The 17,596-nt window shown below is 49.9% G+C and overlaps 1 protein-coding gene across 2 annotated transcripts in view; it reads left to right on the top strand.

Moving 5' to 3' along the window:
- SMARCAD1 (SNF2 related chromatin remodeling ATPase with DExD box 1) overlaps positions 1-17,303 on the top strand; it is an 809,617-nt gene extending 792,314 nt beyond the window's left edge. For both annotated transcript variants that reach the window (XM_078676227.1, XM_078676228.1), the window contains exon 24: positions 16,778-17,303. In XM_078676227.1, the coding sequence (XP_078532353.1) occupies positions 16,778-16,839 (62 nt within the window). In that variant the 3' untranslated portion in view covers positions 16,840-17,303. The remainder of the gene's footprint in view (positions 1-16,777) is intronic.
- The last annotated feature ends 293 nt before the right edge of the window (positions 17,304-17,596 follow it).

The raw sequence follows: 17,596 nt of genomic DNA, 5'->3' as shown, positions 1-17,596 counted from the left end.
TGGTGCACAGCAAAGGCTGTGGATCCCCTCTCTGCCCCCCTTTCTGAGGTTCTCCTCTTCCTTCTTTCTCTTGCCCAGCAGGGCTCTGCTCTGGGCACTGTCAAGGGCTACCTTTCTGCCCTTTCTGCCTTCTTAAGGCTACCTGATCAGCCTTCTTTGTTCAAGTCCCCTATTGTAAATCGATTTCTTAAGGGCATCACGCACATGTTACTCCTGTTCCCTTCGTGATGCCCCAGTGGGACTTGAACCTTGTTCTTACCTTCCTGATGTGCGCTCCCTTTGAGCCACTTCACAACTGTCCTCTTCGTCTTCTGACTCTAAAGACTGCCTTCCTGGTTGCCATCACCTCTGCCAGGAGAGTGAGTGAGCTCCAGGCCCTTTCTTGTACTCCACCTTTCCTTTCTGTCCATCCGGACAAGGTTGTGTTACGTACGAAGCCATCTTTCCTGCCCAAGGTTGTCTCAGCCTTCCACATTGGGCAGTCCATCACCTTGCCAACCTTCTTTCCGCCTCCGCATCCCTCTAAAGAGGAAGAGCGGCTCCACCGTCTGGACCCAAAACGTGCGCTCTCATTCTATTTGGATCGCACACGCCAGTTCCGGGTGGATGACCAACTCTTTGTTGGCTACGTGGGTGCTAAGAAGGGGAAGGCGGTACACAAGCGGACCATCTCCCGGTGGATCATCTTGTGTATCTAGGCATATTACTCCATGGCTAAGAAGGAGCCCCCTGTTGGATTGAGGGCTCATTCCACTCGGGCCACGGCGACTACAACTGCCCTGGGCCGGGGAGTGCCCTTACAGGACATTTGCCAGGCAGCTACGTGGGCCTCGCTGCACACGTTCGCACGACACTACTGCCTGGACAGTCAAGTACGGAGGGATGGCTTCTTTGGCCGTTCCGTCCTCCAGGACTTTCTGGTGTGATTATTGGTTCGCAGACCCACCACCGGGGTTGGTATTGCTGGGGTATCTATTCTAAGGTAAGGAATCTATCACTAACGTGTCTCTTTCAGATGCACAAGTTACTACTTGTGTAACGATATATCTGTAAGAGACATTAGTTAGTGATAGATTCCTTACCGACCCACCCATCCTCCCCGTTCTGCGAACCGATATCTAGGGTTAAGGTCATCCCCTTTCAGGGCCCTAGTTTCTTGGCACCAGTGTTGGTTCTATCATGGCTCTGCGTATCTGGCGCGGAAAAGCTGTGTATCAGAACTGACGTCAGCGCGCATGGGCGGCGTCTAAGTACTCCGACGTCATTCCGGCGCTAACGTCACGGACGCGGAGCCGCAGACGACGCCTACCGACGCGCAGGGGTATTGCTACGCAAAAATTTCCGGATCCAGTCTGACGCCTGGGGATATTCTAAGGTAAGGAATCTATCACTAACTAATGTCTCTTACAGATATATCGTTACACAAGTAGTAACTTGTGCGTCTTTACCAAGCAAGTTTTACACCGCATATATGTTTTAATTGGTGACTATGCGGTGTTTAGTTTATATATATTTTAAGGGTAAATAAAAAGCGTGTGTTGGGGGGGGGGGGGGGGGTTTCCCCCAAAAAAGTAAACCTGTAATCGGCATAAAGGTAATTTTTTGTAATATATAATTTCGTTTAGAATATTGTTTAAGATTATTGTGTAATTTTTGTACAGTAGGTGGCAGTGTTAGACTATGGCTGGATTTTCATGCAACTGTAAACGTGGTAAAAGTGTGTGGTAGTGGATTGCTTTGTAAAGGTATGTCAAATGTGACGGAATTTAAATCTGGTAGTGGCATGCGTTTGAAAATCTGCATTGTAAAAACATGCGTGGTAAAGTAGTGTGTGTTAATGTCATACAACCGTTTGACTGACGATCCTGTAGTAGTACAGGTGGACTCACTATGCATGCTAGTACCCCATTCCAGTATGTTTGAACATTTGGGCATTCCCACAGAATGTGAAAGAAAGTCCCTACTTGGCCACATTTCCTAAGGCACCTTGTGTCTGTTTGCCTGCCCATTTTTACTCGTGTAACATAACATAACGTGTATTTTGTAAAGCGTATATTCACTCTTGGGTACCTTGGCGCTGAATAACAGATATTTATTGTTACCCAACTCAATGGTACTCATTTTATCGACCTATGATGGATGAAAGGCCTAGTGGACCCGCCGGGATTAGAACCTGTGACCATGACGCCGAACACAAGCCCCTGCAGTGGAAGCATTAGTCCACTGAGCCACCAGACCCGGCTTTAATGCAGGAGATGTAGACTCTGTGCAGAATTTTTAACTGTACTAAACGGAAGCATAGTCTTATAGCGACCACTCGTGGGGAGGCGAGAGCCTCAAACCAATCCTCTTCCTGCAGGTCTTCTAGGTCTGCGTACCAGCATTGCCTGAGCTGGGCAAGAGTGTCTGGAGAATTATTTATGGTATATGAGTGAGGTTGCCTTGGTGGAGAAGCGTTCTTCCAATAATCTGTCTTCCAGAGGAGGCAATTCTGGTAGGGCTTCATTGGGGGGAAATACTGCCAGGAGAGTGGTCCGGATTTGTAGATATCGAAAGGCCTCAGTAGGGACTAGTTTGAATGTATTTTGTAAATCAGTAAGTGGAATTATCCCTCTGGTTGTGCATATGTCGCCCACCGTGGAGATCCCTATCAAATCCCACCTATCAAAATCATGTCTGTTTGCCATCATGCCTAGGAGTTCTGAATCCCACAGAGGGGTTGCACGTGTGATTCTCTTCTCCCACCCTAATTTGCGTAGGGTTGTGTGCCAGAGGACGACTGATAGGGCCATTAGTCCTTCCAAGGATAAGTGACGTGGACTGGTATATGACGCAAAACGGTAACCCCCAGTCTGGAGGACCAGATGATCCATGTGATAGGCTGGTTCATCTCTTGGGTGATGGGCCCAGTAATTGACTGTTGTCAATTGGGCTGCTGTGTAATACGTTTGCAGATCAGGAAGGTCTATCCCTCCTTCATATCAACACAGGGCCAATTTTGACAAAGCTATAGGAGGGGAACCTCCCTCCCAGAGCGGAGTCCTGAGTTCGATATTAACTGTTTTGAAATAAGTGTCGGGTATTGGAAAGGGGTAGTTCTGTAGGATGTAAATTAAACGGGGCAGCGCCACCCTCTTAAACAAAGCTGCCCTTCCCAATAAAGAGAGTGGGAGGGACCTTCAGTGTCGAACATCACTTTTGAGGCGTATCAGGCCATTCAGATTTTTGGCAATAAATACCTTGGGGTCAGTCGTTTCGTGGACACCTAGGTATCGAAAACTCTCCGCAGCCATTCTGATCTCGCATCCAGGGGGATGGCAGGGTGCCGGACCGTGGAGGATGAACAGCACAGATTTAGAACAGTTAATTAGGTACCTGGAGTATTCCCCAAAGAGCGAAAGGATGTTCATTGGCCTGGGGACAGTGGACTGGGGAGAGGGAATGTACACGAGAATGTCATCATCATACACCGATATTCTATCTTCCCAGTCCTCCATCCAGCGCAAGCCCCGGATCAAGGGGTCCTGGCTGACCCATGTCGCTAGTGGCACGAGGACCAAGGCTAAGCTCAGGGGAGATAGAGGGCCGCCCTGTCGTGTTCCTCTGTGGAGGGGAAAAACCCTCGAGACCCTACCATTAACTACCACTCGCGCCATGGTCTGCAAGTACAGTAGTCGTAACCAGGAAAGGAATTTTGGTCCGAAACCCATGTGTTGGAGCACAGCAAAAAGATATGGCCGTTTAACCGTACCGTAGGCCATGCGTGTATCATGTGACCGTATGATCATGTCCTCTTTGATTCTGTGTGCTTGCCCCAAGACTCCGTGGAGTCGTCGTAAGTTTACTGTTGTGTGTTTAGCGTCGTGTTTTGGCCAGGAATAAACCCCGATTGATCAGGATGGACCAGTTTCGTCATCAGTGGAGTCAAATGGAGTGCCGGAGTTTTGGCTAATATTTTCGACCCTGTGTTGAGCAAGGATATGGGCCTATAAGAGGCATATTGATCCGGGGGCCTGCCTTCTTTATGAATTACTACCACTGAGGTCAGTTGCTGTTCCTCAGGAAGTGTGCCTACTTGTCTACTTTCCTCTAACGTTTTCAGGAGATAGGGTGCAACAGTGGATGATGTTAGTTTGTACAGTTCTACAGGCATTCCATTAGGTCTCACAGCTTTGCCCGGCTGTAGTGATCGGATGGCTAATTTGATTTCCTCCTCCGTTTGGTTGCTTTCTAGAAGTGTTACCTGATCCGGTGATAGGGTCTGGAGGGGTCTATCCGCTAGGAAAGTCAAGGAGTCCTGTTCCGATATCGATGCATCAGACGAGTATATTTGTGAATAGTAGGCTGTGAAAGTGTCAGCGATATCTTATGGGTCTTTCAGACACTCTCCGTCCGGCGACTCCACTTCGGCCACCCATCTGTTAGCTGGTTCTTGCCTTTCTAACCAGGCGAGCAGTTTCCTCGATCGGTCTCCTAATTCAGAGATCTTGTGTTGAGTGGCTTTACGATGCGGTGGATCAGTCAACCAATATTTATACAGAGAACTGATGGTACTTCCCACAGACGTAAACAGCAATGTACTGCAGTAACGTCGCCTCCCCCCCCCCCCCAAAAAAAGTTAGAAAAAACAATAACAAGGAAAGCCCTCTACACCCTCCTACCCGCTTTCCTGCATGACGGACGTAAAACTGCCTGCCCCCCAACACGGAAATGTGCCTGTCGCCCCAGCCCAACATCATAAACATTTTGGGTCGTAGGCCATTCCCACAGCCTGCCACCCATCCCCATGTTCAATATAGTTCATAGTGCCCATTGAAACAACAGTTAAAAGTCTGATCTTCGAAGATGCCACACTTGGATCGACAGGACTCCAACCACTGACAGGCCTCCTCCTGGGTGGTAAAGAACCAGATCTTGCCCTCTGATTCGATGCATAGTCTCGCCGGGAAGAGTATATAGTATTTCACTTCTTTCTCTCACAGTGCCTTCTGGACTTCCTTCTTTGTCGCTCGACCTTTAGCTTGAAATCTGGGAAGTAGGTTATGCGTGGGTTTTCATATAGGACGGGTAGAGCTGTTCTTGGCATTTGAAGAATTTTTTTAATTTTTTTTTTTTTTTAGAAGAAAACTTTTATTGTTTCAGTTAGTTAAAACCACAACAATACATTTAAAAAGAGTCGACTAATGTGTTTAACATTTCTTAATATATAAGCGCGATCTCTGTTGGTATGTTCTAGAGCATTCCAGTCTAATACCAAATTTGTTATTTAAATAGAATAAAACGTAATTAAAATACAATCTGTCTGATTTAGTGCAGAAGGTCTTGGTTTTTATCACTTTTAATGTTCCAGAGAGCTCTCTCCCCGAGCTACCACAGTTATGTTATCCTTTTATTGACTGGGTGCCAGGGAGTACTTTAGCGCTTGGGTGTGGGCTGCAAGGAACTTTAGTAGTAGGCAGTTCAATCGCGTGTCTACTGGGTTCAAAGTTGCCATAATTGCAGATCTGCACGTTCTTATGCCCCGCTCGTTCATAGACTTTTTTAAAAGAGATATTCGAGCTTGAGCAAGATTCGGGCAGATACAGACAAGATGGATGAAGTCCTCATTACTCCTCCCACATAATCTACAGATTTTGGGTCCGTCGTGCACCCAGATTGGTTGGTCCATAGTCGATGGAAATTTCCCCAAGCGGAGTCCCATCAATTTCTGTTTTCTGTGAGCTGGGAATGTGATTGTTAGATATGGGGCTGCCACGAGTGTTTTGTAGTTTGATATGACCATCCATGCGTGTTTTCTGGTGCTAAACGTGGCTTTATCGAGTAAGAGGGAGTGAAATTTTGTCGACTTGTTTATAGCTTGTTTGAACGCCGGGTAGGGCAGGTTGAGTTCCCAAAGTTTTCTTGTTCCGGTCTCAGTTATAGCCTTTTCGAGATACTGATTGTATGGGGAGTTAACATCCGATCTTATTTCTTCCCATAATGCTTGGTGCAATTCCGAGGCTGACGTGTTGTGTTTCAGTGTATACCAGTACTTAATGCTTGCGTACTTTCTTCCCAGTGTCTCGTTTATTATTCCGAATTCTAACCTCGTCTGAGCTGGTGAGGCTCCCTGATGTATGTGGAAGGTGGATTTGAAGATGGCTGTCTGCATTTTGTTGAGCAGATCTGCGTCTTTCCCATGCAATCCTACACTGCCATATGACAGGGTTGGAAGGACTTTTGCTTTTATTGTTGCCAGTAAAGGTTTATATGATGGCCCCGAGAGCTTTTTAGCCAAAGATCTAAAAGCAAATGAGAGTGAGTTTGATCTCTGAGAGATGTACGACATTTGCTGCTGGTGGCTTAGTCGGTTATCAAAGTGGAAGCCCAAGTACTTGAAGTTGGACACGGCCTCTAGCTTTGTCCCATCCAGGTAGATGTATGCGCTGGCTGTCCGCCGCCTGGTGATCAGCATTGTTTTTGTTTTTGTTGTGTTTATCTCCAGGTTGTTGTTTTTTATGAATTCTGCCAGCCCTGCTAATAACCTTTGAATGCCAATCTTCGTTAGATTCAACAGTACCACATCGTCCGCATAAGATAGATGAGTTAGCGGAAAGGAGCCAAGTTTAGGTGGATGGGATGGGATCTTATTCAGACTTGATGTTAGGTCTGCCATAAAAAGATTAAAGAGGTGGGGGGCTAGGACACAGCCCTGGCATTTGAAGAATTGTATTGTGGTCTCTGAAATGAAAGAGCAGAGTAATCAGCGGTTGCGGCCGAGTCCCCGGACGGGGGCGGCACTCTGTGCGCTCTCTGCACAGGGAAGAATTTGGAAAGTTTGCGGACAAGGTCTTCCACAAACAAATCCACATCTGGTTCCTTGGCGCATGCAGGGACACCTAAAATTCAAATTTTGTTGCGCCAGGATCTTCCTTCATAATCCTCAAGTCTTTAATCTAGGACTTTGTTAGAGGACTCCAGATCCCTCACCTGTTTTTTAAGACTGCCTGTGTCTTGCCCTAGGGTGGACACGGAGTCCTCAACTTATTTAACACAGGATCCCAAGTTGCGCAGATCTGCACGCATCAGAGAGACTTCAGTAGTGACTGTTTTGATACAGACTTCTAGTGCAGTACGGACTCCCTGTATTTCGGCCATAATGTCCTGTAAGGAGGCAGAGGCCTCTTCTGACCCCTGGCAAGTGCCGGAGACTGAGTGGCTTTCAAGGTCTTGCAAGTTTTCAGCACCCCTGGACTGGGTGAATTTGTCTATTTTTGTTTGATGGTACCCTTTCTTGGCTTTCCCACCTGTCATTCTGTTGGGGTAAAGCACCTGATCGTGGTATTGTTAATCCGGCCGAATAGCGTGGTGCCCACTCGAGAGAGGAAACTGGATGGTAGCATCCCAGCATATACGGGCAAGCGTGCCGCTCAAGGCCGTACGGTATCTGACTGTATGGAATCGGCGTTGGGGCCATGCATTTACCCGTCGAGCACCCAGTTGCATTTGTAGTGCCCAGGATATGATGGGCACCCTTCGCAGTGAAAGGAGCCATGCTATTCAGTTAATACTCTACAAATACCCATTGGTGGTCAGGAGATACCAGTCTTCCTAGGTCCCCGCAGTCGGGCACCCCACACCACCGCTCCAGGTCCCGCTCACTTTTCAGGCCAACCTGTTCCACCACGTGGTTTTACAGGCCCCCTGAACCCTTTCAGCAGGTCAAATTATTGCAGGCTGCAGCTTCCCAGCCTCCGGCCAACGCTTCTTTGTTTCGCCTTCACGGCAGCCAGTGGTTCCACTGTACTTTCCCCGGGGAGAGGGGGGGACTAAGATTTCCTCCCCGGGCTCCCCACACGATCTCCACCCCCTGGTGGTGCTGATTGCAGGTGGGGGGGCGCACCACTCGGTGGGTATGTCTGGGGGAAGCACCACTTGGTGGGTGTCGGGAGATGACGGTCCTTTTGGGGACTATGTAAGCTGCCTCACCACACCTCTTCCGTCCTGAGACCCGCTCACCTTACAGGCCCACGGAGGTACAGCCGTACTTCTATTACCCCCCAGGCGGGAGTGCCAGATGATCTCTCCCCTCCCCTAAATCGGTTGGCGCTTACTGACAGTGCTAGATCAAGGGGCGGGAGCACTGCTTGACAGCTCCTTCAGCAGCCAAGTGATCTCTGGCCATGCCTTCAGTGGCGTCCGGGCCGTCATGTCCTAACTCTTTCTTCGTGGCACCCAATGGCACACCCACACTCCACTCTCAAGGTGAGGAGGGGTCGGGCGATCAGTCCCCAATCCCCTTCGGCACAGTTTTCAACCGGTAATGTTAGTTACAGGGCCGGAGGGGGCAGCACCGCCCGGCGGGCCCCCGTAGCCAATTCAAATCGAGGCCACGGCTCCACCAGGCCACTGCGTCCTCTCCACTTTTGCCGCTTGAGATTGCTTGCTTCCAGCGTGTGACACCCTTCTAGCCGCCTCCGACCATCTTCCTTAGTTGTCCGGGGTGATCGGCAATCAGATCAATTAAGGATTTGTTGGGAATTTATTTTGGCGGGTCTCTGAGCTGCTTCAGTAAGCGGCCATCTCCGTCAATTGTTGGCAACGCCCCTCTTTTGAGAACTCTTTTGAAAACGTTTGCTCATTTGGCATCGGCTGCAAGTTTCCCCATCAACATTGAGGAGATGGATTAAGAGTAAAACAGCCATGCCGTTTGAGTCTCAAGGTTCTGTTCTGCTACCTTTCGTTCAGGATATGTCTATATGGGGAATGACTGCCTTCTGGGCTGAAGAATGTGAAGCCTCTATCAAGGACTTAAGTAAAAAAGATTCACGGGCTGCTACATATAAGTTTGCTCTGTTAAAGATGTAGGTATGAAACTTTCCTACATTCGAATTTAAATCCAGTTATTAGCCGCAGCTGTTTCCTAGATGAATATTTTTCTCCTGTGTTTTTGTTGCAAATTTCTATTGATGTAATGGTTTAATGCATCATAGAGGAGTTGCTTTTATTGGGAATGAGGTTGCGATGACTGCTGTGGTAGATCCTTGAAAAAGGAAGGACTGTAGGGTAAAGGAAGGAATTACTAAATTACTTACTGGTAATCTTCATCACCCCGGATAGCCTGTAGGTCCCTTCCTCCTCTCCCACCCACAACTTCTGCTCCTTTAAGTTTAGAATGGCAGGAAGTGTAGCGAGTCTTCTCCTTTCTTGCATAGATAGGACAAAGCGCGTTAGGGTGGAAGGGGGGGGGCAGGTACCTGAGGGCATAGTCCTAAATTCTGAGAGCTATTGTTTTAAATCTGAAAGAGACACGTTAGTGATAGATTCCTTACCTTAGAATATCCCCAGGCGTGAGACTGGTTCCGGAAAATTTTGCGTAGCAATACACCTGCGCGCCGGCAGGCGTCGTCCGCGGCTACGCGTCCGTCGTCGGCGTCGTTAGCGCCGGAATGACGTCGTCGGAGTACTTAGACGCCGCCCATGCGCGCTGACGTCAGTTATTCTTTTTTCCGCGCCAGCTAGCGCAGATCCGGAGAAGCTCTACCCCTCAGTCATTTTTTTACTTAACTTTTTGATCATTTTGATCATTTCTCTACTCGAGTCTTCGACTCCAACGGTGCCGGTAGGGATGCCCGGGTTCAAACCCTGTTCCAAGTGCGACCGACTGATGTCGGTTACCGACCCCCATCGCCAGTGCCTGAAGTGTTTAGGCCTCGACCACGACGACCGCACCTGCTCCGACTGCCGGGCCCTGACGTCTAAAGCTAGGCGGGAGCGGTCCCGCAAGTGACTCGAGCTCCAGCAGTCGGCCCCGTGCTGTTCCAGGTCCCGGTCCCACGGGAGTTCGAGGGACCGGTCGCGGGGTCTGAGTCATCGCAGCTCCGGGAGTGGACATCGGTCGTCAGGATCCAAGTCCTCAGGTAAGAGGCATGAGAGGTCAGAGAGACGTCATCGTTCCTCCGACCCACCCCGACGCTCGCACGATGCGGCCGGGCGTTCGGGTGACCCCACCCACGCGGCTCCGACGGAGTCGCAGGCGTCGCTGCCTGCCCCACACCTTCGGGTCCCTGGGCACGGCGCGTCGCCAGAGGAGGTCGAGCGGTACCTTATGGCCATGAGGTCCCTCCCTTCTCAGCCGGGTACCGTGGCGCCTTCGGGCCCAACGGTCCCGGCTGGAGGGCCTAGCGGGTCGAGTGTTTCGGCACCAACGCCGTCGGGTGCTTCGGCTCGGGCGCCGCTGGCGACTTCGGTCCCGGTGCCGCAGGCCCTCACTGGATCTGCTTCCGGATCCGGGTCGTCCCCGGTTGACCTCACGACCTCACCGGCGCCGGCCCCGCGGGTGTGGCCCCCGACGCCCACTGTGGACGCCGTCCCCAATCCTCCGTTCGGTCCGGATCTGGCGCCGGAGTGGCGCCGCTTCCGACGGCCTTTGGAGATTTCTATTTCCACGAGATGGCCCCGTCTGATGACCCTGCTCTGCAGGAGATGGGTGACGAAGGCGATTGGGAGGGGTCTGTCGACCCTCTGGCACAGGAATGCCAGTTTCAACAGGACTGGATATATGAGCTTGGGGAGGCCAGTGGCATTGACACTTCGCCAGACACTGGATTTGTCTCCCCTCCCACCGTGGCTACGGAGGAGGGGGCTGCTTACTGCGTAGTGTTGACGAGGGCGGCCAAGGCCTTAAACCTTGAGCTCCCCGTCGCGGCCGTGAGGACTAACCTCTTCACTGAGGTCCTTAAACCGCAGTCAAGCTCCAGTGAGCCTCTGCTGCCGTTTAATGAGGCCTTGTGTGACGTTCTTGTGGGCACTTGGTCCAAGCCCGCCACAGGTCCACCTGTGGATAGGAACGTGGCCAGACGCTACCCCCCGGCCCCGGGCGACCCTTGCTTTTTGTCCACCCATCCCACCCCCGAAAGCCTGGTCATCCAGGCCTCCACTTCCCAGACTGCATTCCCGACGGCTCCGCCCGATCGGGAATCTAAGAGATATGAACAATTCAGGAAGAAAGTGTTCTCGTCCCTGAGTTTGGGACTGCGGTCTGTCAATACCGCATGTCTCTTGGGCCGTTACACCCACACCCTGTGGGACACGGTCGCGGAAGTGCTGCCACAATGTCCGGAGGAGGTCCGGGCTAAACTCGGCCTAGACCTTGTGGAGGGCCGAGATGCAGCACGATATTCCATCCGGTGTGGGCTGGATACCACGGACTCACTGGGCAGGGCTATGGCAAGGACGGTGGCGGTTCGGCGCCACACTTGGTTGAGGTCCGCCAACTTTTCGTCCGATGTCCAGGCCACTCTTCTGGACATGCCGTTCGATGGCCGTCGCCTCTTTGGCGGCAAGGCAGACCATGCGCTTGAGCGTTTTAAGGACTCCAGGGCTACGACCAAGTCCTTGGGCCTCTCGGCCACACACCAGCAATCGGGTGCCTTTCGCTCCTTTCGTGGCCACGGAAGGGGCGTCCCCACACGTGCTGCCAGCCACGCACCGCAGAATGTTCAACAGCACGGTGGCGGCCGTGGAAACTGCCGTGGCGGCGGTCGGGGACAACGGCGAGGCCAGTCCACACCTCCGTCCTCAGCACCTGCCTCAAAACCGTCCTAGTCCGTGTTTTCAGGCCCATGTGATGCCAGTGGGGGGCAGGGTTCGCCATCACCTCTTCCACTGGCGCACTGTCACGTCGGACAGGTGGGTGCTGCAAATCGTCCGAAGGGTCTACTCCCTCCCCTTCGAGGCGACCCCTCCAGCCATGCCACCGCAATTCCACTGCGTGTCGGGGGATCACTTGCAACTTCTGCAAGAGGAAGTCACGGTCCTCTTGGCCAAGGGGGCCATCGAGCGTGTTCCTGGGCCAGAAGTAGGGTGTGGTTGTTACTCCCACTACTTTCTGGTACCCAAGAAGGGCAAAGGGGGCCTACGCCCTATCTTGGACCTACGGAACGTCAATGGCTTCCTCCGGAAGGAGAAGTTCAAGATGCTGACTTTGGCTCAGGTCTTAGCTGCCCTAGACCCCGGAGACTGGATGGTAGCGTTGGACTTGCAGGACGCTTATTTTCACATCCCCGTCCTGCCGGCCCACCGGCGTTACCTGCGTTTCACGGTGGGCCACGAGCACTTTCAGTTTACCGTGCTCCCCTTCGGCCTTACAAGCGCCCCACGGGTGTTCACGAAAGTGATGGCGGTGGTCGCAGCTCATCTATGCAGGTTAGGGGTGTCAGTCTTCCCCTACCTTGACGACTGTTTGTTGAAGGCGGGCTCGCCCCAGACAGTCGTCAGCCACCTCCAGACTACGGCCGACCTCCTGCACTTGCTGGGGTTCTCCATCAACGTGCCGAAGTCGCACCTGTGTCCCTCTCAGAAGCTCCTCTTCATCGGAGCGGTTCTAGTCTCTGCGCAGTTTCGGGTTTATCCTCCCAAACAGCGGGTTCGGGATATTCAGGCTCTGATTCTGATCTTTCAGCCTTTATCCCGAGTCACGGTCAGGTTGACGCTGCAGCTTCTGGGGCTGATGGCCTCCTGCATCCTTCTGGTGCATCACGCCCGGTAGCGGAAGCGGGCTCTGCAGTGGGACCTGAAGTTTCAGTGGGCCCAGCATCAGGGCAACTTGTTCGATCATGTCTTGATCTCGGACGGCACTGCAAGGCAGTTGCAGTGGTGGCTCACGGACCGCGATTGGGTCAGTGGCAGATCCCTCTCCCTACCCCACCCGGAGCACGTGGTTGTGACGGACGTGTTCCTCCAGGGCTGGGGTGGCCACATGGGAGAGGCAGAGATCAGAGGCCTCTGGTCTCCGGCGGAGTCCCGGCTCCATATCAACGTTCTGGAGCTGCGGGCGATCCGACTAGCACTGAAGGCATTCCTCCCCTCTGTCCGGGGGAGTGTAGTGCAGGTGTTCACGGACAACACCACCGCCATGTGGTACTGCAACAAACGGGGCGGGGTGGGGTCGTGGACCCTATGCCAGGAGGCTCTACGCCTCTGGCAGTGGCTGGAACATCAGGGCGTGGCCCTGGTGGTTCAACACCTGGCAGGTTCTCTGAATGCCAGGGCGGACGAACTCAGCCGTCGGTGCATGATGGATCACGAATGGCGTCTGAACTCAGACGTGGCGCAAGGCCTCTTTCAGCAGTGGGGAGAGCCTTGGTTCGATCTATTCGCCACAGAAGAGAACGCGCAATGTCATCAGTTCTGCGCGTTGGAATTTCCAAGGCGGCACTCGCGCGGAGACGCTTTTCGTCGCGAGTGGAGTTGCGGTCTATTGTACGCCTTTCCGCCTATACCACTTCTGCCCAGTGTGCTGAAGAATATCAAGCGCGACCGGGCCCAAGTCATCCTTGTGGCTCCGGACTGGGCACGAAGGTACTGGTATCCCGAGCTACTCAGCATGTCAGTCGATCCCCCGATTCGTCTGCCTCTTCGGGAGGACCTTCTGTCGCAGCAGCAGGGGACGGTTCTCCACCCGAACCTGTCCAGCCTCCACCTACAAGCTTGGAGATTGAGCGGCGACAGTTGAGGCCATTTGAAGTCTGTAATGTCATTCTGGCAGCCAGGCGTCCCTCCACAAAGTAGGTATACGCCTGCAGGTGGAACAGATCTGTGGCATGGTGCACAGCAAAGGCTGTGGACCCACTCTCTGTTCCCCTTTCTAAGGTCCTCCTCTTTCTTATTTCTCTTGCCCAGCAGGGCTCTGCTCTGGGCACTATCAAGGGGTACCTTTCTGCCCTTTCCGCCTTCTTAAGGCTACCTGATCAGCCTTCCTTGTTCAAGTCCCCCATTGTAAATAGGTTTTTGAAGGGCATCACACACATGTTCCCTCCTGTTCCTTTCGTGATGCCCCAGTGGGACTTGAATCTTGTACTTACTTACCTAATGTGTGCTCCCTTTGAGCCGCTCCATAACTGTCCTCTCCGTCTTCTTACTTTGAAGACACCTTTCCTGGTTGCCATCACCTCTGCCAGGAGAGTGAGTGAGCTCCAGGCTCTTTTTTCCACACCTCCTTTCCTCTCTGTCCATCCGGACAAGGTTGTGTTGCGGACGAGACCCTCTTTCCTGCCCAAGGTTGTTACGGCCTTCCACATCGGGCAGTCCATTACCTTGCCCACCTTCATTCTGCCTCCGCATCCCTCGAAAGAGGAAGAGAGGCTCCACCGTCTGGACCCAAAACGTGCGCTCTCTTACTATCTGGATCGCACACGCCAGTTCCGGGTGGCTGACCAACTCTTTGTTGGTTACGTGGGCGCTAAGAAGGGGAAAGCGGTGCACAAGCGGACCATCTCTCGGTGGATCATCTTGTGTATCCAGGCATGCTACTCCTTGGCTAAGAAGGAGCCCCCTGTTGGATTGCGGGCTCATTCCACTCGGGCCACGGCGACTAGCACTGCCCTGGGCCGGGGAGTGCCCTTGCAGGACATTTGCCAGGCAGCTACGTGGGCCTCGCTGCACACGTTCGCACGACACTACTGCCTGGACAGCCAAGTCCGGAGGGATGGCTTCTTTGGCCGTTCCGGCCTCCAGGACTTTCTGGTGTGATTATTGGTTCGCAGACCCACCACCGGGGTTGGTATTGCTGGGGTATCTATTCTAAGGTAAGGAATCTATCACTAACGTGTCTCTTTCAGATGCACAAGTTACTACTTGTGTGACAATATATCTGTAAGAGACATTAGTTAGTGATAGATTCCTTACCGACCCACCCATCCTCCCCGTTCGGCGAACCGAATTCTAGGGTTAAGGTCATCCCCTTTCAGGGCCCTAGTTTCATGGCACCAGTGTGGGTTCTATCATGGCTCTGCGTATCTGGGGCAGAAAAGCGGTGTATCAGAACTGACGTCAGCGCGCATGGGCGGCGTCTAAGTACTCCGACGACGTCATTCCGGCGCCGACGACGGATGCGGAGCCGCGGACAACGCCTGCCGGCGCGCAGGGGTATTGCTAAGCAAAATTTTCCGGATCCAGTCTGACGCCTGGGGATATTCTAAGGTAAGGAATCTATCACTAACTAATGTCTCTTACAGATATATCGTTACACAAGTAGTAACTTGTGCATTAGTTCACGTGGTGCCTGAGTAGAAGGGGAAACGCAATGAATAAGTAAGTACTGATAAGGGATGTCCAGAGTAATGAAGATGACTCATAAGTAATCAAGTAATTTGTCTGCATGACATATAGTTGCCTATTATTTTAAAGTATGCAGAGAGATGGCTCTTGCTCCACCCAGAGGACTGGCATCCCACTATCTCATGCTCCTGGCTATTTTGTGATAATTCCACCATCTAGAAAGCGCCTCTTTTGTAATGCATCCAAGACTATTTTAAATATCAAAAGTACGCTCAATTATCAGAGAGTTTATTCGTTCAGTTCTTTTTCTCCCATATGCATTTTTTAAAGGACGTAATCATTGATGATACTTTGTATAAAATAAAACCCAACAGGGGTCAGGAGTCTAACTTGCATTTAATGCAAAAATATTGAGCAGCCTAGCTAAATAACTGACAATGGTTAATTCAAAGGACAAGAGCATCCACTAAAAAAAACAGTTGGAGATAATAATGCTGATTTCTAGCCAATTTAGGCAGGTTTTATTCACTGCACTCTCCATGCAAGTCAGTTGGAACCTAAACATGTGATGGAAACTTACTTAATTGAAACTAACTAGCGATCAGGAGGCAGAATCTTCTCATAGGAAGAATGTGAGTGGTCCTTGAGGTGCAGCCACTCCTCTCATACATAAAACTACTGCTGATATTTTTGATTGCCAATATTTAATCAAGACTGTTTTACTACGAGATTCTGAAAATGTGCGTGCAAATACATCACAATAAATAAAATGGCTTCTGGGCCTAAGTGAACTACGAAACTATGGCTACTGAACACCTTAGGTTACTACAAGGACGGCATTAAAACTCAATTACGTAGCATATCAGTGCAAATTAATGTAGATATATAGGTAAAGAAGCAATGCTATTAGGGCAGCAGGTGTTTGTGATTCTGATTTCTCACTTGACAAAGGATGTACGAGGAGTGTAATGGGAGAAACAGCATGTATGCATGGATGTAACGCATGTAAACCACATTTGCGAATGTTTGTCCTTACATGCATTGACACATTGAAGAAGGACATTTGGCTTTGCTGTTAATACCAGTCACTTTTCTGGAAATGCAAGGAGCACGTCCTTTTTAACTTGAAATGTTAACCCCTGCTTTTCGCACTTTTAGCTCGTTCTTTGAACTTGGGTATTACCAGCTCGGAAAATATAACTGTTAGTGTTTCTCTCTTCACATAGGAGAACATAAGGCTACTTACTGTCCTTGGCGTGACGTTTATTTACTAAGGCCTTTTAGAAATAAATAGTTGATAGAATTTTCAACAGTGAGCCTAGTCAGTTAAAAAAAACAAGTGTTGAATTAACTATTGGAAATACAGATACGTATTTACCAATTAGTGAGGGATATGTCTGTGTAGTAGCCGTATGACTTTAAACAATATAATTGTTATTTTAAAAAAATTACATTATGGAAACTCCGAACTCACCCACTGCAAACAACGATGATTTTTTTGCCCAAAACCAATGAACCCGACTGTTTCATTTTTATTGTGAGTGTGTGACATAGAACCAGATATTGCCTTTTTGTAAGATTTCATACTTTCTCATTTGGTAAACCTAAAACGTCTCCTGTTTACTTAGATACACTTATGTTTCAAATCTGTTGTGGGCTTTATCTTGCCTGCAGTAATACTGAAATTAAGCTATTTAGTTGTATAATAGCGTTGTGTTTCTTTTTTCTTCTTCTACAGACGAGGAAGGTACCATCACGCTTGACATGGCAACTCTACTAAAAGCTTCACTGGGGCTTTAACATAGCACTACCATATGTATATATTTCGAACCAGAAGAGGAATGACCTGAAATCATATCGCATTGAGAATTTACACACTCATCCATGGGGATTTCGGAAAATTTATAATTTTTTTCTATAACAAACTGCTTTAAACATAGCTACTGAGAATGTTTTCCAGCTATTTGGAAGTAAGCGATCAAATGGCTCAAAACAATACAACTTCTAATCCCAGCAGTTGCTTAATACATTTTACAAAGCAGTTTTCGAAATGGGAACATTGTTGTCATTGTAACAGATTTACTTGTGTTTTAGATATGTAAGTATTTTTGTACTGTAAGTATTTCTACCTCTATAAGACTATTTCAATAGATGATGTTTAGATTGTTTTCATGTGCCTTATTTGACAATGCCTGTCTGTCAACGTGCTTGTTTTTTTTATTTTGTCTGCTTATCAAATAATAAAACTGATAATACAAGTTAAATTGATCTCTTGGCCTTGGTTTTTGCATTTTAGTTAATCTATTGTCTCGGATTCCTCCTTGTTATGTTGAAAATATTAATTGAAGATGGATTGAAGTAATGGTTTAATGGATCATCACTATATGCAAAATATTTTTTCTTTTGCCATGTAGTAGAGAATATAAAAAATAACAAAAGTTAGTTTACTGTTGTCGCAAATCTTCCTGCTAAGTGAAATGTGAGCATTTACATGGGATAGTTCGGATAAGTTCATCACATTAAATCAAATACTTTGTCTGCAGGAATGCTTTATCCG

This window comes from Lissotriton helveticus, chromosome 2_1 (genome assembly GCF_964261635.1).
Source record: "Lissotriton helveticus chromosome 2_1, aLisHel1.1, whole genome shotgun sequence".
NCBI lineage: Eukaryota > Metazoa > Chordata > Amphibia > Caudata > Salamandridae > Lissotriton > Lissotriton helveticus.
Note: the sequence above shows the minus strand (reverse complement) of the source record. Positions and strands in the feature narration are given on the sequence as shown.